The sequence below is a fragment of the Xiphophorus couchianus genome, chromosome 21 (assembly GCF_001444195.1).
Source record: "Xiphophorus couchianus chromosome 21, X_couchianus-1.0, whole genome shotgun sequence".
Lineage (NCBI taxonomy): Eukaryota > Metazoa > Chordata > Actinopteri > Cyprinodontiformes > Poeciliidae > Xiphophorus > Xiphophorus couchianus.
Window position 1 is genome coordinate 17,450,175 of NC_040248.1, and position 23,531 is coordinate 17,473,705.

Below are 23,531 nucleotides of genomic sequence, written 5' to 3' on the forward strand. Positions count from 1 at the left end.
GGCGATCCCATTCATTCGTTCTCGTCAAACGATTGCCCCAACTTCTCTCGGTTCCTTGCTAAAAGAACACTTCTGGCCAAAACGAAGACGCCGCACCTCTAACAGGCCGAAACTGCTTTTGGTCTTTTTTTTCTATTTTTTTATTTTTTTAGAAAGCAGCTTTTCCTAAAAACACAGGAGAAGAAGAAAAAGAAATGAAACACTCGAGCTGGTTAAGTTGCGGAATGGCTGTCAGTCAGAGGCACGAAGTCAAACACTCCCCGTCTCTTTATTTTCCCCCCTAAAATGCACACACACACAAAAAAAGTGAAGACGCTGCGTCATTTGAAGAAACAATGAAGACCTCGCGTTACATATCGAAAGCAGTGGAAATGGTAAGACTCTGCGTTGGGGTACGCAGGCACGTTTTTGCATGAAAGATCTTCTCTTTTTTTTTTTTTCACATTTATGAGACGGTCACTGGTGATTCAGCATTGCAGATTATTACTTTTTTTTTTCTTTTTTAGTTCCTTTGGACGTGTGCCTTTTATTGACTTTGCATCTGTCACAGCAGGTAGATCAAGCTAGCATTACTTCATATATCTATATATATATATATATATATTTATATACACACACACATGCATTCAACGTCATAGGTATCCTCCAAATAATAATAATAATAATAAAAAATAAACAGAAAAAGAAAACAGAACTCCCTTTTTACCACTTCAGAGTTTAAGCTATAAAAACCTGCATGACAGTCCGCAAAAGGTTCGCCTGGAGGTTTTTTTATGCTTTTGTTTTTTTTTTTCCTTTTTTGCAGTTTGATGCGAGATATGAGGCCAGGCTGCAGAGGTGCTGATGCTGGCAGGGACTGGAAGGAAAGGGGGGGGGGATGCAGCCTTGTTGATATAAGGGGGGACAAAAGGGGGGGCGTACATGGGTCCATATCCTTCCAAGCCCCCTCCATGTTGGAACGGGGCTCTGATCTATGTTAGTTGGGTTTTAGATTCACATTATGCTGGAAGAAGACTAAGTGGTTGCGGACGCTGCGAGGGCAGGCCGCTGCCGAGAGCGAAAAACACTGGAGTAGAGTGTGAATGCATATCTAACGCCTTTGCGACCTGCAGGGAGAAGAACGGGCATGAGTCAAGACGGGTTTCTGCACGCCGCTCGCAAACCAATCACACCCTTTGAACTTTGTTTTTCACATTTTGACACATAAAAACAAACTCATTTTCGTATTAGGATCATGAATGGCTCGGTCGTGCCAGAATGCATCGATAAAACCCATTAACAAATTGTTGAATGAGTAACCGCGGTGTCCGCATTCCATAATTATTTCTTAAAATGAAAATCTTTTCGCATTGATCAAGTTCGCAACTGTGTTTGGGATTTCTTTTTTTTTTTTTTTACAGCTTAATTGGGTGTTAATTTAGAAACATTCGCAACAAATTTTGCTATACTCGACGTAAAATGTGAGTTTTTGTTACCTGTAGTACTGGCTATAACTTCACACCAAGTGAGGCATCAGTGTGGTAGGAGTAAGAAATACTGCCACCTTCAGGTGGGAGTTGGAAGTCACTTCATCCGAATGGGTTGACTTTTTTTGCTAAAAATTTTGCAAAAAAACATTCAACTGTGAATTAGTGCGAAAAAGTGGGAGGACCTGTTGATTTTGCGTGAATTTCCGCGGTCGCAGGATTGAGAAAAGGAGGAGAGAATGACTGATGTAATTTGGCAGTAAACAGATAAAAATCATTTTGAAATGATTGCTAGAATAATATTTAACAGTTATCTTGAAGGTCCTATTTACGAGGCTCTCTCTCTCTAGAGGGAAACAGAAAAAGCTATGGCGGGCCGGATTTGGCCTCTAGGCCTCAAGTTTCACTCGTGCCGTAGAATAACGAACTGTAATGCAGCTCCCTGGGATTTTAAGACGGGTAATTGTTCCCAGAGCGCACATTGGACACCCATGCTCTATTACATAAAATCCTAATAAAAACACTCTTGACGTTTATGATGTGACAAAATGTGAAAAAGTCAAAGGGACATGAATATTGCAATACTGAGAGACTTTCAGTCATACACTGGACTCACGCTTCAGTGTCTTCACCACTGTGACGGCACATAACTGTAGCTGGGGGTGCCAGGGGCCCGATATGTGGGCATCGTAACTTGATGGGGGGCAACGGGTGCAGGTGATGGACTTGTCAGCAAAGTTCCTAGAAAGAAACACAAACAAACACGTTTCGTTTCGGCCTGAAGCGCACCGCTAACGTGTCGGAAACCGCCGAAGCTCACCTGCTGACATGGCCATGGTTGTGCCTGCTACCATCCCCATGGTTACACCGTTGGGGCGAGAGTGAGGGATGGGCGGGGCATACATGGCTGCGGGCATCCCGTTGGGCTGGACCACCGTCGTGTGATGGATGACGTGAGGCGGAGCAGCGTACAGCGGCTGCGTGTAATAGGTGCCTTGCTGTTGTGACGGTATTAGCGCCTGGATCAAAGAGGAGCAAAATATTTTTAGAAAAATACGATCACGTCGTCAGACACGACAGTCCAAACTTGTTCCCAGTCACTGACCTGTGCGTAAGGGCTCTGCTGGGGATAGGTGCTCCTCACAGGGTAAACGGCGGCGTATGGGTTCGGGGAGGAGGAGTACGGCGGGACGGTCCCCGTGTTGGGAGAGCAGGACATTTTGAAAGCAGTGCCAGTGGCATAGCCTGGCGAGAGGAAACACTTTGTTTTATTCAGGGTTTCACCGACTTTGAAAACTTTTTTTAAAGAAAGCTATGAATGGAATTAAGGACCTGTATCACCACCCACATGTACAAACTTTGTCTAGCCAACTGGTGATAAATTTGCACTTACCCAAGATGTACGCTAAAAAGGTAGCTAGCTAACCAGTGAGCAAATACTAGCAGCTAGTTAGAGGTAGCCTCAACCGCTACCGCAGTTAGTGAAGTTATTACAAGTCCTATTAAATAAATGTGACTGAATCATTTCTTTTGTTATTAATGTTTTGTCTTCAGTAAGTTAGATTAGGAACATTTCATTTATAATCATTGGAGGATGTGACCGACAAACCAAAAACCAAAAGTAAAAAGCTACTGTTGCAACTCCAGTAGCATTTCAGTTATTTTTAGCTATACCTAAAATGGCACTGGAGTTGTAACAAACATTCAGTTTTGTTTTCTTTTCTGCCGATCATGGAGTGGGGACCGATGGTAAGAGAGGGTAAAAGAAAAACGTTCAAAGCTACAGTTCAGTTCTTACCGCTGGAGAAGCCCGGGTTTGCTCCAGCATAAACACTGGGACTGTATGCCGGTGCAGCGGTCGCGTATCCAACAGGGAATCCGGCTGCTGTGGCCAAACAAAGGGGCAGAAAAATTTTTTTGATTTGGAGAACCTTTATGAATCTGTGTCGCTTTTTTTATTTATTTATTTATTTATTTTTTTGCATGTGTTGCTGCAAAAGAAATTACCTGGATAGCTCAAACCCTTTGTGTTGGTGAAGGGGACCCCTGTTGGTGCAGGGCTGTATACAGGATTCATGGCGTCTGTCTGCTTATAGTAGCTGTTTTGAAAAAAACCCAACAAAAAACAAACAAAAAAACATTTAAGATACAAGTTAGGCAAGCCAGTGGAACGTGGAAAACACACTATACATTAGCCATTTTTTTAAAACATGAAATATGTGCCTTTAAAACTAAACTCCAAAATATTTATGTACAAAGTATAATACTAAAAAAAAACCTTAAAATGCATCCTACAAACATGACTCTCACTTACATCATATTGTTTGCTAAATAACCTAATAAAATGTTTATGTTTCAGAACATCGTTCCCCCCATGTGACTTTAAAGGCTCAGTTCCAGTTTAGACATAATGTTATGCTGCCCTCTAGAGGTGATGTTTGGAAACACCATTACATCACTTTACAAAAAAATAAAAAACAATTTGAAGGAAATACTGATAATTATAACTTACGTTTAATATCATCACTGTAGTCAAGACTTGTGTAAAAACAAGATTAAAAGTTGCGCATTGGTTTATGTAAGAATTCAGCACAAAACTAAAACAAACAATGTGGTCAATGTCTGTTAATAAAAGTATCACTTTCAAAATAAAAACCACATTAGACAAAATAGTTTTAGCCATATTGGCGGTATTTGAGCTGCATTAAATTTGCTTATTTCACGTAACTCAAGCAGCTTTTTTATTTTTAATTTTTTTTTCTTTAAAAATGAAGTCTATTTATGCACCACTTTCTGATTTTCTTTAAAAACCCGTTCCCAGTAGTTCCAAGCAGCACCAAGGATCATGTGTGTGTTCTGCCAAATAAGACGTCAGGTGTTCTCCTTGTGCATAGGAAAAGATGGCAACCTCTCTTTCAGCCGAGGAATTCCGAAACATCCCGTCGCTTTGTTATCATTAAGCTAGCTTAGCTCGCAGGTTTTAAATGGCACAGAACCTGCGGCCACCTCGGCGCGCCTGCTCCCTCGCATGTTTTTCCTCGGATGTCCCGTGTGACCTGCAAGATCACCCGTGTGACCGCGCCGAGCCGCGGGACACTTCCCGGACAGCACCGCAGACGGGACGGACTTGTCAACAGGCCGCGCCGCTCCGGACAGGAGGAAAGGCAAAGGCAACCGAGACAGCTGTGCTCTGACGGACTTGTCCCAACATTGCACGCAACTCTCAACTCTGACTCGTTTCAATACAACCCGAGCTGGAACTTACTGTCAACCGTTTCCGCCGTGTGTTTGCTCCCAGCTCCGGTCCTCCGCTGTTAAATAAAAACTGAGCTAGCTGGTGTTTTGTTCCCAGATGCTTTGCTTAACTCTTTTGAGCACCACGCGTCACTTCCGTGCGTGTTCTGTCACGTGGTCTTCATAGCACAATCCTTCGCCGCATTGGCTTCGCAGCCCTGATAGAAACGATACGTCGAGCATGTCCGCCATATTGAGAGTGGCAGGTTCATCGTGGGAAACGAAGAGACCCAGTTTATCTGATTTAAAGCAACAATTATAAACGTTAGCTGAATTTGATGAGTAACTTTTAATCAGTAAGATTTTTATTTCGATACAAATAACAGAGACTTCTACACGACCTTGAAATAACAATGTGAAATAAAATGTGCCTAAATTGAACACCGTCGCAAACTAATACATTTAATTAAGTTTGCGTTATATATATATTTTTAAATCCCCATTAAGTTCGCCTTTTTAAAAATCACTGGGACACAACCGTCTTGCAAGTCTCTCAACACAAAAGTCCACTCGCAATATGGCAGCAACGGCAACAACGAAGCGTTTTGGATTTCTTTTGCCCTTCGGAGTTAGTTATTTTTCTCTCTTTCTCTTTCTATCTGTTATGATTTTTTTTCTTAATAAAGCAATTATTTATTTTTTCACTACACGCCATATGTTGAGGACACAATTAACAGCAAAAACAACCGTAATAGGTCAGAAAATATTATTTCTTTCCTTCGAGAAAGACATGGTTTAAGCCATAAGTTGTTGGGTTTTTTTAAATACAATTTTTCAAAAATGTAGCCTCAAATTTCGTAAACATTGTGAAATTGTGAGCTCATTATTATGACAACTACGTGGTCCTTAAAGATCAATAAAAACATAACAACCCGATTTTGGGGCTGCAGTTCATTGGCATTTGGTTGACTCGTACGGTTTAAAATCATTTTAGTAGTTCTAAATAGATTAAATAGTTTCACATTTAAGTGTAGTACAGTTTTCCGACAAGGCTCTGAGTATTGCATTTGCTCTTCCAGGACCTTGACGCATCGCTTCATTCAGCCATTGAACTGGGAAGAGCAGGGTCTGTGCTCATGGTTTAACTGCGACCTGCGTGGGGCTTCTACAGGTAAAATGACGCCGTGCTGGCTATTTTAGAGGCCGCCTCGCAGCACACGGTGAAACTATTCGGTCGGCCGGTGTCGTCGTTGAGGAGCGAGGACCCCAATGTCTGTAGCAGCCGCTGGGGGAGGAGGCTCTCCCTGCTTGGGCGCAGCAGCGGCGGCGGCAGCCAGTTGCAGCTCCGCCGGCTTGTCTTACGCTACTCCGGCGGGCGGAGGCGCAGGGGTGGCCGGGAGGTTGCCAGCCCGAGTGCTGGAGCATATTTTCTCGTATCTGGAGCTGTTTGACCTGATGCGCTGCTTGTTGGTCTGCTGGCACTGGAACAACATTCTGGCGGATGAGAACAGCGAGGTGTGGCGCAGCCTCAGCTCTCGGACGCTAAGCGATGAAGCCCTGCGGTCTGATATCCTGTGCAACCTGCCCACATATAAGGGGAAGGTAGGCTTCCACAGACCGCCTTGTTCTGTAGGAATGTGGGAAACGTGATAGATGACGAGTTTCTTTCAAAGACCCTTTCTATTAAGGTTTCTATTGGACAAGAAGCAACACTTCTCCTCTGTTATATATCTATTAGCACGGTAAAGCTAATATATACTTATTGTACATGTTTGCAATCGTTTTTTAATGTATATTTTAAGCTGGACTTAGCAGGATGGACCACATGCTTTTCTGTTTTCATCCTCGACAAGTAAGGATTCTCTGTACTGACTCAAACACTTGTTGTGGATCTTATCTTAACATGTCATCTGATCTTATAGAATTGAACAATGTGAAAGTTGTCACTAAATTAAAAATTCTCACTCCTTTAAAAATGAAAAGAAACAATAGAAATACTACAAGTGTGATTCTTATTCTTTTTATTATTAAATTCTTCGTCATGCATTTTATCCCTTATTATTGCTGTGTTTCATTGAAGATGTGCTCAACAATGATCTCTAGATACACAATTCATACCCTCTGTAAACCATTTCACCTTTTGTCACTTTGCAACCACCAATTCAAGTCCATTTTATTTTGATTTGAACACAAAGTGGATGGAAAACTTTGGACATCTGTTATCAATAAGAATCTGAAAAAGTAAGGCCTACATTGTCTTACTATTGAAAACTAAATGCCATGCTGCAACAAAATGTAGATCGTTCTATTGCTGTATAACACAAAGATATGGCAAAAATCAATGCGAGATGACAATCCTTATTTAACAGACAAACATTTGAAGCCCTTTTAAAGTGTAACAATATGCGCAACTAACAACCACAACAGATGCCAACCGTGTGACTGATGTCATGTCTTCTGCCAACAGCTTAAGGCTTTCCAACACGCCCTGAGCTCCCACGACTGCTCCCGCAACGTTTACGTGAAGAAGAACGGCTTCACTCTGCACCGCAACCCCATAGCCCAGAGTACGGACGGGGCGCGGGGCAAAATCGGCTTCACTGAAGGCCGGCACGCCTGGGAGATCTGGTGGGAAGGGCCCCTGGGCACCGTGGCCGTGATAGGCATCGCCACAAAGCGGGCGGCGATGCAGTGCCAAGGCTACGTGGCCCTGCTGGGCAGCGACGACCAGAGCTGGGGCTGGAACTTGGTCGACAATAACCTACTTCACAACGGGGAGGTCAGCGGAAACTTCCCGCAGTGCAACAACGCACCCAAATATCAGGTGAGCGCCACGGACCCAGCAGTTTTGCTGTGATTGCGCAGAAATGAAATCCCGTTAGAAAATTAGAACTGAACAGAAAACCAAAATTCAGCGTTCAAATAAACGCTGTTTTTAAGCAAATTGAGGAGACGTTAAGTGGCAGGAATAAAAGTGTGATTAAAAAAAAAAGAGGTTTATTGACCGTCAGGGATAATCCCATGTTCAGAGAGCTGTTAAGTTAAGTCCTCGTTTCACCAAGTCAAAGTGAGCGCAGCCATCTAGCAGGAAGCACTTTGCCCTTCCCTCTGCTGAGAAGCTTGATGGAGATGCTGAGTTTGTTTTCAAGCAGGACTTGGCACCTGCACACACTGTCAAATGTACCAGTACCTGCTTTAATAATCATGGCATCACTTTGCTTGATTGCTACCATAGAAAATGTATGATCTGCTAAGAGGCAACTGACAGAACAATGCAAGCGAGCCGTAACTCATGCCAAAAGATGTAGAGCGCATGTATTGTACAGTACATGAGCCTAGATTTCAGTAGGACGACATTTCTGTATGAAAAATCCCTTCTTGTTTTCAGTCTTACTTAATGTTGTGATTTTTTGAAGAACTGAATTTTCAGTTTTCATTAGTTGTAAGCCATAATCATCAGTATAATAAAAGATAGACTCTTGAAGTATTTCACTTTTTGAACTGAATTTAAAAAAAAGGTTTTCAGTGATGCACTTCTAAAAGAAAAGTATGATTTTATTGCTTTTATTTAAAGCAGGAAGGAAACAAACAGTCCTATTAATGCAAAATATTGATTCTTACAGTTATAAATTTTACTTTGCATCATTTTTAGTGGTATTTTGGTAAACAAAATCTAAATTTTGTGCTGCTATTTGTAGGTTAAAACAAGCTTGTAGCTGGTTATTTAGTCAGGCTATCTGATGAGGTAGCTAGACTGTAGTTGGCTGCTCAACAGACAATCATTTTCTTAATATCTCATTAGAAGGACTTTTACTCTAAGATTCCCATAAACAAAAAATTTAAGCACTTAAAAGCTGAAATAATATCTTTATACTATTCTCAATTCATATTTTCTGCAAATTGTCATCCTTTGAAATCAATCCTTTCTGTGTAATCAAACTCCTCAATGTGACTACTTTTGTTGACAGATCGGGGAGCGAATACGAGTAATTCTAGACATGGACGACAAGACGTTAGCCTTCGAGAGAGGCTTTGAGTTCCTTGGCATTGCTTTCCGCGGACTTCCAAAAGTCTGCCTGTTCCCGGCCGTCTCCGCCGTGTACGGCAACACGGAAGTCACAATGGTTTATCTGGGGAAACCTCTGGACGGCTAGACGCACATTAACCCCGTTTTCGCATTAAACACAAACTTTCCGGCAGGAGCAGAGCCCCCGGCACCCCCCTTTTTCGTCAACAGACTGCTACCACTTTCTGTCATGAAGTTCGAATGTGGCTGAGGCTGAAGAAAAACAGACTTTAGAGGTAAGGTGTGGCTGTTTTACTACAGCTCAACAAGAACGCGCGGGAGGGCGCGCACAACACGTGGAAACGGAAATACACACGGACTGTCATAAACATGTTTCTTTACCGACATGGAAGGACTCCACTTTTACAGTTTGGCTGCTGGACTGTTTTGATCAGTAAAGCATCGTTTTATTTCCTATATTTCAGATGAATAATGCTAAACAATTATGTAAGACGTCATTTCTGCTTCAGTGAGGCCAGAGCCACTCTAAACTGTGGCAGAAACTTTAGCATTTTAAGTGAAACAGTAATCATTAAAGCAAACTGTTTGGTGTGTGTCAGTTAAAACAACACTCTGCGGGTTTAGCCAAAGTCATCTGTTCTGTCCAAAATCGGATTGCAGTGAATTGAAACCGAATCCTTGTGACTTGTTGGTACACTTTGATCAAATTCACAAATGGACGACCAGCTGTCAAGTGCATGAATTGCAGACATAATTATTTCATAAACGGTGCAAACTTTGCCTGTGTCATGACAATATGTGTCCTTTTTAATGTGCTACTGTAGTATTACATGTTATTTATTGTGTGATTTTATCTCTGGTACTATAGACACTGTATGGTTGTATTGGCCTGAAAATAAAGTCCTCACGGTGCCACCATAACGACAAAGATTTTTGTGTTTATTTTTTAGACATATTATCCTCCTTAATAAAATCTTCCGTTTGTGTTTTTTTCTTTTCTGTCATCACACTTGGATGTTTTAAATTGAACAAATTTCGATCTCAGTCAATTATTTATTTAGCTAAAATGCTAACCATAAAGACTGTCAGACAATCACCAACATGCTTGGTTGTTAATAAAATGTACTTTTCCTGAATTGTATTAGTTTTACGCCACTTTTAACAGGAACTAAACCTTACACAATGTTCCATTTTTATCTTGTTGGTCCACAGAATTCGTTACTTTGGGTCAGCAGTGGTCTTGGCCTTGGAACTCTCCCATGGATACCTTTTCAAGCCAAGTCTGTTTCTTATTGCTGAATAATGAACGTTTAGTGGAAATGATCTTTCAAATCATGATTCAAGCACCAAACCTCGTGAAAACATTCCTTGGACGTTACTCTTAAAAAAGTATGAGAACCATTTGAAATCAAAGATGGCTGCCATGCAAATGGCATATTTCACCACAGAATCCTACGACATTGATCAATCTGGATGCTATATGGGCAAGTCTGTACATAATTATAACAAATCCTACTTCTACACCAGATATGGTGGGCATCTCGAAAATGTCTAAGGAGTATCTGTGCCAAATTTGCTGCTTATACCACTATTTGAAAAATTCCTGCAAAATATTATCCCATCTATTGTACTAATCGACATTAACTGAGGCAAGCGTGAGATCTCCAGTGCGTTAGGTGTTGTGTTCTTTTGGATGAGCCAGAAGACTCTTGGAATAATTTGGACTATAGTTTCACAAACATGGCTAGGTTTTTTTGTACTTACTCAGCTCAACTTTACTTGAGGTAGAATGCTGGGACAGTCATTGACAAGTTTCTAGTTTCAAAACCCAGTCAGGCACAGAGTTTGCATGTTCTACCCGGTCGGTGCCCTGACCTTCTCAAAGTCCAAAAATGTCTATTTTATGACAATTTGTATCTCTAAGTTTCCCTTAGACGTGTTTGTGCACATGCGTATTTGTCTCTGTGTTGCCCTGTGATGGACTGGGGGTCTGCCCAGGGTGTATCCTGCCTCTTTCCCAATGGATAAACGACACAGACAATAGACAGATGGATCTTATTCTGATATTACCATTAGTTTGATGATCTGAAAGTTTGCATACTCTGAAATCTAAAACTATCTTCAAAGAAATCGGAATATCTTTTAGCTTGTGATTGCTTCTCCATGATGATCAAAGACACACAGAGGATTCCTGTGATGGCAAAAGGTACAACATTATGCTATGGTTGACTGCTGTAAAATGAAATCTGAGAACATGCACAAGAGAGCTGACCTCAATCACAACACTGATACCAGATGCTAAATTATGTAGGAGCCATTTATGAACTAACATAATGTATGTTAGCTCATATCACAATGCTCTTCACAACACTGCTTGTGCACAGTCACAAATGACTATATCCCTTTTTCTCCATAGCTGATATAGATGTTACTCAATATGATGCTAAATCACTAATGTGTACTTTGTTTTTATTACATTTTTATTTTAATTCTGGCTCCAGGCTTACAATGTCTTATTTACCATTTCATGGGAAAACACTGAAGATGACAGTTTGTTACAGTGCAAAGAATCACTGTACGTCTCGTGAAGCCGTGTACATTTGCTGTCCCCTCAAAATAACTCACTCAAAAGTTAAATGAAAATGTCCAAATTGTGTCCAATGTGTCAATATTTTTGAGTGGCCACCACTATTTTTGCAGCACTGCCTGTACTCTCCTGGACATGGAGTTCACCAGAGCTTCAGTGGTTGTCACTGGAGTCCTCTTCCTGTCCTCCATTATGGCATCACGAAGCTGATGGAAGTTAGACACCTTGCGTTCCTCCACCTTCCCTTTGAGGATGCCCCACTGACGTTTATTAAGGGTTTAGGTCTAGAGACACGCTTTTCTAGTCCAGCACCTTTACCCTCGGTTTCTTTGGTAAGGCAGCTGTTGTCCTGGAGGTGTGTTTGGTGTCATTATCATGTTGGAATACTTCAAGCGTTGTAACCAAGTTGTAACCTTTCTTGCACCCAGTCCTTGTTCTCAAAAACATTTTTCCAACTGGCACTGTTTTAATGCATCATCACGAGCTTTGGACTTGACCATTCCAAACACACTTTTGTCATCTAATCTTCTACATCTCTTGGCAATACAACTACTTGGTTAGAATTAAAGCAAACCCACACTGTAAGGGGTTAATCCATAGTAATAAACTATGGATAATAACTCATCTCTCGCCTACTGACCACAGCAAAGTTAGACACTTAAGGTGGATGAAATTATGAAAGCGCCAAATGCATTTACATGCAGTTCCTCATATGACCAGGAGGTGTCGTAAATGTCTTAAGATCAAACATAGGACATTGTTCTCTACACGACAAAACACTTGACAAGATCATCCTGTATTCTTCCATCTTCCCTACCGACTTTGCTGGCACCCAGCAGTCAGTGGAGGATATATATGTCCAAAATCTATATTGTTGGACTGTGGGTGGAAGCTGGAATTCCTTGAGAGAACCCACACATGCATGGGGAAATCATGTAAACTCCACGGAGAAAGCCCCCAGGCTGTGTGTGGACACAAATCAACCATAAACGCATGTGATACAAACACATTCTGTCGTTTGGAACTATAATACTTTGTGGTTCGCATTCATTGGTGAAGTACTAAGAATAAAAATGGACCTGGCCATGTGATTGGATTTTGATAGATTACAGTGGATAGCAGACGTGGCAATACGGGGATGCAGGCCTGAAATCAGGAGGCTGTGAGACACAGGATATCACATGCTGTAGTAGAATGCTACTTCAGTGACATCCTGTGTCAGTGTGCTTGACCCCCGCCCTTACTGGACTGCTCCAACCCATAGCAGTTGAGAAACCTACGAGGCATCTCTAGTTTTTTGGTAAGATTAGCTTTTTCTTATAACTGTCCAATTCTCTGGCAGTTACGGCATATCCTATGTCATTTTATAGATGTGCTAGCTCTATTCACCTAAATTAATTTATTCACCCATCTTGAAGTAGCTAAAGTAGGTTGTTTTGGGTGAATGTCTCGAGAGGCATCAACAAGTCCTGCTAAATCAGAAGTTTGAGTGTAGGGGGGGCAGGTAGGTGGGTGAGTGAAATCTAAAAGAGCAACATGTCTCTTTCCACTGGATGGAAGTAATTGTCCCCACACATGCTTCTCTTTTTTACGATCTGTGTATTCATAACCCCATTTATGAGACTTCTCACGTTTCCTCTCACACTCCTTACTTATCAACCAACCAACCAACCAACCAATCAATCGATCAATCAGTTTAGCTGCATAGCACATTTCAGCAACAAGGCAGTTCAAAGGGATTTACATAAAAACACAAAAATACAAAGTTATACAAGACACCACGCAGTCAATAATTGAGAAAACCAGTAAGCATTACATTTTGCCAAGTGCCACCATTACACATCGAAATGTTTCATGCATTATGGTTCAAAAGCAACTCCAAACAGGTGGGTGTTTTAGTCTGGATTTAAAGCAACAACGTGTTTCAGCTGTTTTGCATATATTTTTGACGTTTGTTCAAGATTTATGGTGCATCGAAGTTGAATGCTGCTTCTCCGTGTTTGGTTCTGGTTTTGGGAATACAGAGCGGGCCAGAACCAAAAGACCCGAGTGGGCTGGAAGGTCACACTTACTTACTCACTACTCACTGTTTCTGTCTTGTTTCGAACCAGAGAGCTTTTGCGTGCGAAGCAAACGTGATGACAACTACATTATAAGCCGATCTTCTACAAGCTGTTCTTGGTGACACCATTTGTCATAGGCTAATTGTGACGAGGAGTTGCAGACAATGCCAAACATTTATGCGACAGAGTCTCTCAGAGATCAAAGTAGCTTGGTGGACAAACTCTATTTTCAACCTATTTCAAATATAATGCCTTAAATTAAGCCTGAGAACAACTGCTGCATGGGTGCTGCTTTTGTGCAAAATATTAGGTGCGATGCCTGAACGTCCTAAAGAGGAGGTTGATTGCAAGGGGGGCCCTTCAACCTCAAAGACTTGAAGCTGATCAACAAAGATAAACTGTGAGAGCACCTTGTGGAAACCAGCTAAAAACCGGTGAGCGATTAAAAGGAGGGCTTGAGTTCTGTCGTGCAAAACCATGGATTTTTCCTGGTGAGGCACAGACCATATTGTTTCCAGAATTGGCAGATTGCAAGGTGGGGTTGTGATAATCAGCAGTGATGTCAGCCTGAAGAAGACAGCAAAAACATCCTGCTGTTGGAACTAAAGAACAATTCTTAATGCAAGAAGGATTCATTTAAAGAGAAGATGTAGATTTCTTTGAGTCAGTCTTTGAAGAGCCGGTATTTGCTGAACTAAATATAGTTCCTGTGAAAAATCCATATCAATGTTGGTTTATTATATTTAATACCTCCTTTTTGCAGAGTGGCTGGAATATGCAAAAATAAAAATGTATATATACAGTATATATATATATCTATACTGTATATACACCAGTGGCGTGCGTTCAGGGGAGGCCTGCCCACACGTCACTGTCATCATGGAAGAATAATATAACGATAAGATCATTTTTATTGCTATTTTCATCCTGTGCTTTGTACTGTGAAGTATTTATTTTTTATTTAGCTTGACCATTTTTATTACTTTTTTCTTCAAAATTGCTGAATTTGTATATATATATATATATATATATATATATATAGTATATTATGTATTATATTATATATTATATACAGTACATACATATTTGGTGAGGAAACTGATGCACAATTTTGGAGCAGACCCTTCTTTATTTGTCTGCACCGTTGTAATCCACAGTTGTTTAAGACCGACTCCACTCTCTTCCAGCGATTTTTAATTAAACCTTTGAGCTTTAGTGGTTCCTGGATTCCTGATCGTTCTCAGCAGTTTTCTTTCATGTGGAAAAGGTAGCCTAGGTCAGACGAGTAAAACCTGGACACTGTCGGGGGCTCCAACCTGACGATGATCCCCAAACATCCAATCCATATTGGATGTTTGCTACACTCTTGCTGTTAAAAACACCCCCATTTTAAGTTACCTCTGCCAGTTTTGAAAAGGAGAGCGGTCAAATATTGAGAAATCATTATAACTAGAGCCTTGTTGTTTTCTGATGAAAGGAAGTTGTTTCTTTGGAACTTAGTAATGGTTTCCAAAACAGACATCTGTGGGGGTGTATTGCTTGATTTTGAGCCGCTATAAAATCCAGTGCTTGTTCTTAAGATTAAGTCGTTTGTATAATGTTGATTTCACCCTGAAAATAGAATGATTCAAATGCAGGATGAAAAATAGAAATCTAATAGATTTCTATTAGATTTCTAACAGAAATCTAATCTAATAGCTATCGGAACTGTTTTTGATGGCAATTCGTGACAGATCATGATGCCACACTGAACCACAATTTCAGAAGACTTCTATGTCATCTGATGGACTCAAGTTTTCCTAAAGCAACAGAAGGTTTTGCTTCCATTATTTCTCGCGGGACAAGTTTGCCTTTGTGCAAAAAAAAAAAGGTTGGCGGCACGTTTTTGTCAATAACCATTCTAGGTTGTCTTTTAGTCGTCTCACAAAGAGGCAGGTAGCTGAGTAAATATGCACATTCTGTAATGCACATGCCGCCTATTTTTAAATCAGTCAGAACAGAGAGCCTGAGATATCCTGCACGAAAACAGGAAGGAATTACTAACAAATGAGCCCTCCAAGGACAGAAACAGCACTTCCTGATTCCCAATTCCCTATTCTTGCACCCATTAGATTTCAAAGCAGCAACCACGCAGGAGCTCGACCAACTTGATTAAGTTGGTCGAGCTCCTGCCGATTTTCAACAACAAGACCGGAACAGTTTGTGGAACTTTGTGGTTACCGAAAGTAGCCATTTTGTAGATTTATTAGAGGTCCTGTAGAACATTAGTGACACACCACTCTGTCAGTTTTCCTGTTCCAGAACCATTGCAATCCTTCAACGCAGCTTTAGTAAACCTGCCTTTATGCAGATGTGCCTCAGCTTCTGCGAGGGGCCGAAAAACAGGCAGGAAGGGTGTGTGTGTGTTGAGTGGTTTCCTTTCTAGTAGCTTGACTGATCAGAATGAGCGGAGGGTGTGAAGGGTGTGTTCTCGTTGGGGTTTTGTGGTGGCACTTAGGCTGCTGGTACTAGTCGTCTCTCTTGTCACAGCACAACTCGTGTGATGTTGCAAAGAGCAAAAAGGAAGACAGAAAGAAAGAAAACAAAAAAGAACATGAACCATGCACACGGTCCTGCTAGTTGTTGAGCCTGCGCTCGCCTTCCTGTGGCTCGGGTCTTGAGAACCTCAGTGTGTTTGCAACACGTCCATGTGACTCGGTTTCCGTTGCCTGCCTGCTTCCGTGAAGAGTAACAAAAAAAAAAGAAGAAAAAGAAAAGGGGGGGGGCACTAGGGCTTCAGTAAGAGAAGAGCGCTGCAGCTGAAAGTCACACATGAGAGCTCTTTCTACAACAGCAAGTCACTCAGCGATATGGTCAGGGGATCAACCGTCAGTGGCTTGGGAAATCCGCATCTAACCACCAGTGTAAGTAAATGCACTATGCTCCGTTTAACCACTGCAGTATGCTGAGAGACACGGCTAAATAAACAGAATTAAGGATGCTGAATGTTTGACCTTTACAATCTTTAAGCAAGATATGGGAATGGTACGCTCTGAAAACAAATGTTGCTTGCATTTCTTATATCAGCTGGTTGAAGCCTTTTAAGCATCAACTCTGGGACAGATTTTAGTTCACAATAATATAAGGAATTTACATGCAGGGTTGCATTACTTCAAATTGTATTGTACAGCATTTTTGTCCAACCGGTGATTTTTATCTCGAGCGGACTGTGTGTGTTATCTTTTAAGCAAGTTTGTTCTCAGAACAGCAGTCATGTGCGACAAAACTGCACAGCAAGCAAGCGGCGCGCAGCGGCGCAGTCGCCGTGAATCCCGAAGATTGCCGATAAACTCGGCAACAAAAGTACCGCAAAAAATAAAAAATAAAAAAGTTGACATCGAAAGATTTTGTCGTCTACATGGCATTTCCATGTAAAAAAAAAAAAAGAAAGGAAAAAGCCAGTATTAAAAGTGCATCGATTAACAATGCGTGCCGGCAAAAAGGGGAACACAAAACCTCCCTATTTCAAACGCATGACAGCGGTTTGAGAAGAAATTTGGGAATTTTTTTTTTTTTTTTTTTAACAAAGCTGCCGTTCTCATGAAAAAAATATGCCACTTTCTGCTCCCTGATGTAGGATCTAAATGCAAAAATTCTAAATCTGTGCAATATGTTAGACTGTCATCAGCATATAGATTAATGGAAGCAAGTTACATGCAGTGTACATCTCGATTTTTAGGATTTCTAACCACTAGAAAAAAAGATTTGTGGACCAGACATTTTAGTCATACACCTATAGTGACAACAATTTAGCGTAGTGTGACAGTTAAGGTTTTGTGAAATTACTAAAATTGGAAAACACAAGGTTACGTAATTTATATTATAGAAAATGCATTACTTCACTTGGAGTATGACCATTTTTTTTAATTTTGAGTCAGAAACTGAACTCTAGTTTTGGCAATTGCGAAAGAAAAAGCCTTAATTTTAAATCAGCTTAACGTCAAGCAGCTATTTCATTATTTTTGCTTTCATTTCTTTTTCTCTTTGAGTAAGTGCACAGTTAAAGAAGTTACCATAGAGTAATTTCAGCTATCGTTCATGTATCACAGGCACATGAGTTTTTTTTTTATGGTAAACAGCAATGAAACTAATGAGAAGTGACACCTTTTTGTCGTTTTGTCTTCTTTCTTTTTTTTTTTAACAGTGAGAATGATAAAATGCCAGACCAAGGTCTTATTCCCGTCCTACTTTGCTTGTTGGCCATGTGGAGAATCCTGACACCCGTCTCCAGCCATCCACAACACAGTCACTGCAAGCTGGTAAGATGCATCACTTTCAGTAGCAATAGAAAAAATGTGAAATATACAAAGACAAAAACAAAGAACACGGGAAGACGCTTAGAACAGGCTGCTTCAAAATTTTTTACTATTTTACTTCCGCCGGGTTATTTATGAACTTGCTTAAAAAAACAACAACAACAAATTAAAGTTCTTCCTAGCTACTGAGAAGATGTACAATGTATAAAGTAATTCGTACATGCTCATAAAAATAATAATAAAAATAAAACTAATTAAGAAAAGAGCAAAAAGTGATTGTTAGAAAAGATAATAAAATACTACTGGTCTAATACAAGCAGTTATTTAGACCAGAAATAGGACGCCATAAAATACTGCTGAGGAAATCTGTAAAGTGTATCATTATTCAATTACCTGGAGTTTTCTTTATATACATTGTTGTTTTTATTAATTATAATAAAACACTACTGCTTATTGTTTCACTACTATCTGATCTTATTTTGTCTGCTTTCCCAATACAACCAGACTAAGTAAACATTATAAAATATTTGCATCGCGAAACTGATTAGAGTAAAATATACTAAAATTAGTTTTTTCTTGAGTTCTTGTCTGTGTTAATTTATTTGTTACTACTTTTCACTGCACGCTCGACACACAGGCCAGAAAGCTGTAAATTACTGCACTGTTTCATGTTATATGATGCTATAATATAATATAGAAAATAGCTCTGGGGTAGCTATTTTATATACCTACCCCAGAGAAGGCCGGTACATAGTTTGCAGGACGTTTTTGGTTGAGTGGTAAGAGGAATGTTGAGAATTTTTTTTCTTACTGTATTAGCCTCAGTCATTTGAAACAGATCTCATGCACATGAAAAACCCGTTCTGCTCAGATGATGCGCTGAAAGCAAACTGCAGATCTCCTGAAAAGAGATCTGCAGTTTGAAGAGAGAAAACAAAAGGTTGGTTTACTTGTTGTAAAAGTGAGCTTTAGTTATCATCTTAGTAGGACGAGGTCAAATCAGCAATCTAAAGCTAGCAGAAACTGCAATATGTCCTTTGAAATTGGTTGATCACTTTTAATTGCCTAAGATGTGAAGTCAGCTTTGTTTAAGGACGCAACACCAGTAGCATTGTTAAACTGTTTTTTGGGGCGGGGGTTAAGCAAGAACCTGTCTGACAAATAAACTACAATTATCGTTTACTAAAACTTTTCATGAATTTCTCAGGACGAAAAACTTACTTGACAGGTTTCCTGGAAATGTTCCTCCTAAAACATTTCTAAAACAGGTGACCTAATGAAGATGAAGTTTATCTCTCTCTCTCTGTGTCTCTTTACAAAAGAATACTAATGCTTTGATTTTATTACTGCTAAAATTAGCGTGCTTATATAGTAGAAGTAATGCCAACATAGCGGGCTACCATGTGGATGATTATATCAATGTGATGTGCTGTTGAAAGTAATTTAAAAACTAAAAGAGCTCTGACATGATGATCTTTAACGCCGCACTTAGCCCGATGCTACAGCCCACAACACTGGTCTTTAGTTACGTGGAAATATTTATTTTTCTAAATGTTGGTCATCACTTCAAATAAAACCAGATTTTTATGACTTTTCAGAACAATTAATGAATTCTTCTTCGCGACTAAGAACACAATGCAAAAACTGAAACCTGCGTGCTTTCATTTTTCTACAGGTACAAAAAGCAGCGATGTGCAACAATGGCCAACTCTCATCTGTACCTGGAAGACTGCCTGGGAACTTAGAAGAGCTCCAGCTAAACTACAATCAAATTAAAACACTACATAACATCTCTTTCCTTCGCTACCCATCACTAATCACCATAACTTTAGCTTGCAACGGTCTGGAGACAGTACAATCAAATGTTTTTCAAGATTCACAATTGTTAGAGAACCTGAACCTTGCAAATAACAACATAAACATTGGCTTTGAGGAAACCAGCCTTGCATTAAGAACGCTACCTGGTCTGAGATTTCTAGATCTTTCTGAGAATAAGCTTACCGATGAAATGGCTTCCACTCTACTTCAAAACTTATCATCCCTGGAGTACCTCAATCTTTCTGGAAACCTCTTGCAGAGATTGGATGAGACCTCATTCAGGGATCTTCATAACCTCAAAGACCTTGATCTTCAAAGAAACATAATGTTTGAAATTGACGGCGCCTTCGGGAGCAACCCAAAGCTTCAGAGGCTCAACTTGGCCTTTAACTATCTGCCTTGTCTGACGGACTTCCACATGACTCAATTGGTCGTCCTCAATGCGAGCTACAACTTTATCGAGTGGTTTATCTCAAGGCAGGAACTCAACGACACTTTCCAGCTGCAGACGCTTGATCTGTCAAATAACAGGCTCTTCTTTTTTCCTTTCTTGCCAACACGCAGTAAATTACAGAACCTTTATCTCTCGCACAACATTCTCAGGTTCTATGAACATGTTGCAGACAATAGCACACTCCAGAACTCAACCACGAGTGTTGAGTTCTATAACCTAAAAAGGCACATAAAAAACGTGACTGCTCAGTTATGGGACGAAAACCTTCACGGTGATATTTCTTCTCTGGACACTTTAGATTTGAGAGGAAACCAAGTGGATTATTTCCCCGATGGATTTATAGGGAAAATGCCCACCCTGTCAAGACTCCGGATCGGCACGAACTGCCTAGAAACACTCCATTTCTCAACAGAACAGTTCTCTAGCAACTTGTACGAACTGGATATTAGCAACAACAAACTGAACCAGGTTTCAGCGAATGACGGGTCGCTTAGCATGCTAGGCAATCTGACTTACGTGAACCTGAGTCGGAACGATCTGAAGGAGCTACCTTTTGGATTATTTTATTCATTGCCAAGAATCCACTCTGTAGACTTGAGCTATAACAACATTGGCATTTGCCTACCCGATGAAACAAATATCAACAGCAGCAGCATTACAGAATGCTTGCAGTGGAACAACATTGACTCCCTTAGGCAGCTTCACCTTAAAGGTTGCTACCTTGAAACTGTCCCAGACTCTGCATTCGCAGGGTTGTCGCTAACCCACCTAGAACTGTCTGACAATCCTGGGATTGATGTCCAAGATTCATTACAATGTTTAAGCAGGACGTTGCAACATCTGGGCTTAGGAAACACTCAAACACGAGACATTGACTTGTCCCATTTTCAAAGTCTGAAGTCACTTAATCTATCAAGGAACTCTCTTTACCGTCTTCCCAAATCACTTTATGATATTGACCTGAAAGTCCTGGATGTAAGGGGCAATAGACTGTCCACCATCCCCTCTGGTGAAGCTCATACACTAGCCTCAAAACTGCAGACTATTTTCCTCAGTGGAAATGCATTCAACTGCTGCCAAACAGAGTGGTTTAGGATATTTGAAGGTGCAAAGACAATTAATATGGTTGCAATGTCAGAAATCGAATGCCGCGATATCCTACAAACGACACACAGAGTGCAGGACTCAGAAAGATTTTATTGTTCAGAAGCAGGGGAGTCAATCCTGTGGTACATTCTGCTTTTTGTGCCTGTTTGTCTTTTTTTGACTGGGATCTCTATTGTTACGTTGCTTACCTACAAGCCCAAACTCCTACAAACATCGATCAAAAAGAAGTATTTGAAGCCCACGTCCTACTGATACTTTATAAACACCAAATGTGAATGCATTTTGTACATTGTCTAGATGTTGAAAATAAAATAAAATAAACACTTTAAAAGCTATCGACAGTAAAAACCTCATCAACATTTCTTTATACACGCATCCCGTGTATAAAGAGATGCATTTAACTGTGTCCTATTGCCTTGTGTTGCTCTTTGAACTGTGGTTAAAAACCAGCCCGAATCCTAATACCGTCATGTAAAACTGTGGCTGCGTTTTTGTGGGTCTCGGTTTGTCAGTGTGTGGGTGTATGTGTGTGTGTGTGTGTGTGTGAAGATATGCAGAAGTAGAGTGATGCAAGCTGTAGCTATAAGCAGCAGAGGAAACATGAAATTTCCTGTTTTGCTAAGATGTGCAGCAACTGCCCAGTTCTGTATCTCAAAGAGGAGGGGTTTGGGCCTTTCTTCCCATCAGCGAGACGAAGACGCTTCATCGACATACGATTCCAGCGCACCGATGCGTGCGAGGAGTCACTCTGATCCCTCTGCTCAGTCTTTTTTAATAAAACGTGCAGCACGATCTGTGTCGACGCAATATTTTATTCACAAATCAATAAAAATACGAACATCTACGGCTGTGAAACAACAGCTCAACATTATGTTGCCCAGAAGGAAGCAGCGGAGGATTCACACTCCTTTGCGTGCGATTTGTGTCGTTGTGTAGTAGCGGGGAGGCTGGTAGATAAGTGTGCAGCTGTATAAAGTCCCGGAGTCAAACCAGAAGGTAACCAAAATACCACTGTGGTGATGCTCAGGGTCATGGTGGTTGGAACATAAAAAGAGAAATCAGAGTGAAGCATTCTCCGAGTCTCAAAAACACTTCATTAGTTTTGACACTGCTTCTGCCTTGCGCATTATGAGTCAGTAAAAATCAAAACGTGATTTCCGCTTTTGTCTTGCCTCAAAACGTGTTGAAAAGGAGAAAACAATATAGCACGAGTGCAAACTGGGTCAAAAAGCAGGTGACGGAATATTGTCAACAGAGGGCACAAGCTGATAAGAGTGAGAAATAAACTCATGGCTTGAGGTCTTTGGTTTAGGTGTTGGTTATTTATGGAAACGGTGTGGCCGTGCACAGATGATCATCATATTGATGTCTTAAGAAGAGTGTAAGGTTACTGTGAAACTGAAATACTGCAAACACATAGAGGTTTTGGAGCTGAGGAAAGCGAAGATGCTAGGTGGCAAGTAGTCAATGTGCAGAGGTAAAGAACTGATTCTGGTTGTCCAAAATGGCAAAACGACGACAAGACGGGCAATCAACGCCATTTAAGGAAGGTCCTTCGCTGCTGCTTTAGATTGTGGAAAATTAGTAATTCCATTTGATTACTCAACTACGGAAAACAACTTTACTAAAAACGTTAAAAGAGCAATAAACACTGCACTAAACACGAGCTACTGATTTCATAATCTATATTGAGAATACAACACGTACAGGAAGTTACACACACAGGACATTAGGCTGGAAATACATATCTATGTTGAGTTTTTTTTTTCTCTGTTAAATAGCCCATCTGTGGTTATGTGGAACAAACTGAGATGGGTTACCAAATATACACCACAAAGCATATGCATGGCTGACTGTAAATGGTATTTGCGTGTGTACTTCTTTGCATGCGTGCCTCAACAGTTTCACACAGACGAATGCAAATAAGTTTAGAGAAGTGAAATTGGGCATGAAATGGGTGAGCTATATGTTTTCTGGCAGCAATTTTGCATGTATGAGCTGCAAAAACCTTCGAATGTACCAAGTGGACATGTTATGTCAGAAGAAGTCGAATTGGCACAAATACCAGCCATTGGGATCAGAACAGCTTTGGATGGTCAATCTGCGGATGAAGAACATCCGAGGATGTCCGGGCGTTTTTTGGAAACAGGATGTTACAGGAAGACCCTTTCTGAGTGGAGTAGTGGGGTGCAACCAAAATAGCATTGTGGAGAAGGGACAGTGCTGTTGCACATACCATACCCAGCCTAAGCCTTCTGACTTAGGCTTCTTTTTAACAGACAGCTTTGTTTGACTTGTGCTAAGGATGAGATTTGTGGGTCTAGTCACAACCAGCCAACCAATATGGGTTGCTGCGGTAGCAATGAACATCTCGGCTCTGCACTGCAGCTGTCTCTGAGCTGTGTCCGAAATGAAACCAACCTCCACAACGAATACCTCATCTCACTGTGCCTGTCCCACATTGTCTTCTGTTGGTGTCA

General features: G+C 40.8%; 3 protein-coding genes across 5 annotated transcripts; 2 read left to right on the plus strand and 1 right to left on the minus strand.

The window, feature by feature from the left end:
* Positions 1 to 124: 124 nt before the first annotated feature.
* On the minus strand, positions 125 to 4,886 carry fam168b (family with sequence similarity 168 member B). 3 transcript variants are annotated; one of them, XM_028004981.1, is made up of 7 exons: positions 4,732 to 4,886; positions 3,474 to 3,565; positions 3,265 to 3,348; positions 2,572 to 2,711; positions 2,287 to 2,485; positions 2,083 to 2,207; positions 125 to 1,106 (listed from the first exon to the last, which is right to left on the minus strand). In XM_028004981.1, the coding sequence occupies exons 2-6, from the start codon at positions 3,541 to 3,543 to the stop codon at positions 2,095 to 2,097; spliced, it is 606 nt and encodes a 201-aa protein (XP_027860782.1). In that variant the 5' UTR covers positions 3,544 to 3,565; positions 4,732 to 4,886; the 3' UTR covers positions 125 to 1,106; positions 2,083 to 2,094. The 3 variants fall into 3 exon arrangements, with proteins under 3 accessions (XP_027860782.1, XP_027860779.1, XP_027860780.1); XM_028004978.1 differs by having other exon boundaries at positions 3,265 to 3,351; XM_028004979.1 differs by having other exon boundaries at positions 2,072 to 2,207; positions 3,265 to 3,351.
* A 927-nt stretch (positions 4,887 to 5,813) lies between these two features.
* Positions 5,814 to 9,648, plus strand: fbxo45 (F-box protein 45). The gene is made up of 3 exons (XM_028004977.1): positions 5,814 to 6,302; positions 7,168 to 7,524; positions 8,669 to 9,648. Exons 1-3 carry the CDS (start codon positions 5,970 to 5,972, stop codon positions 8,852 to 8,854), a joined length of 876 nt encoding a protein of 291 aa, XP_027860778.1. The 5' UTR covers positions 5,814 to 5,969; the 3' UTR covers positions 8,855 to 9,648.
* A 6,483-nt stretch (positions 9,649 to 16,131) lies between these two features.
* On the plus strand, positions 16,132 to 21,843 carry nrros (negative regulator of reactive oxygen species). The gene is made up of 3 exons (XM_028005734.1): positions 16,132 to 16,280; positions 17,561 to 17,675; positions 19,348 to 21,843. Exons 2-3 carry the CDS (start codon positions 17,574 to 17,576, stop codon positions 21,301 to 21,303), a joined length of 2,058 nt encoding a protein of 685 aa, XP_027861535.1. The 5' UTR covers positions 16,132 to 16,280; positions 17,561 to 17,573; the 3' UTR covers positions 21,304 to 21,843.
* Positions 21,844 to 23,531: the final 1,688 nt, after the last annotated feature.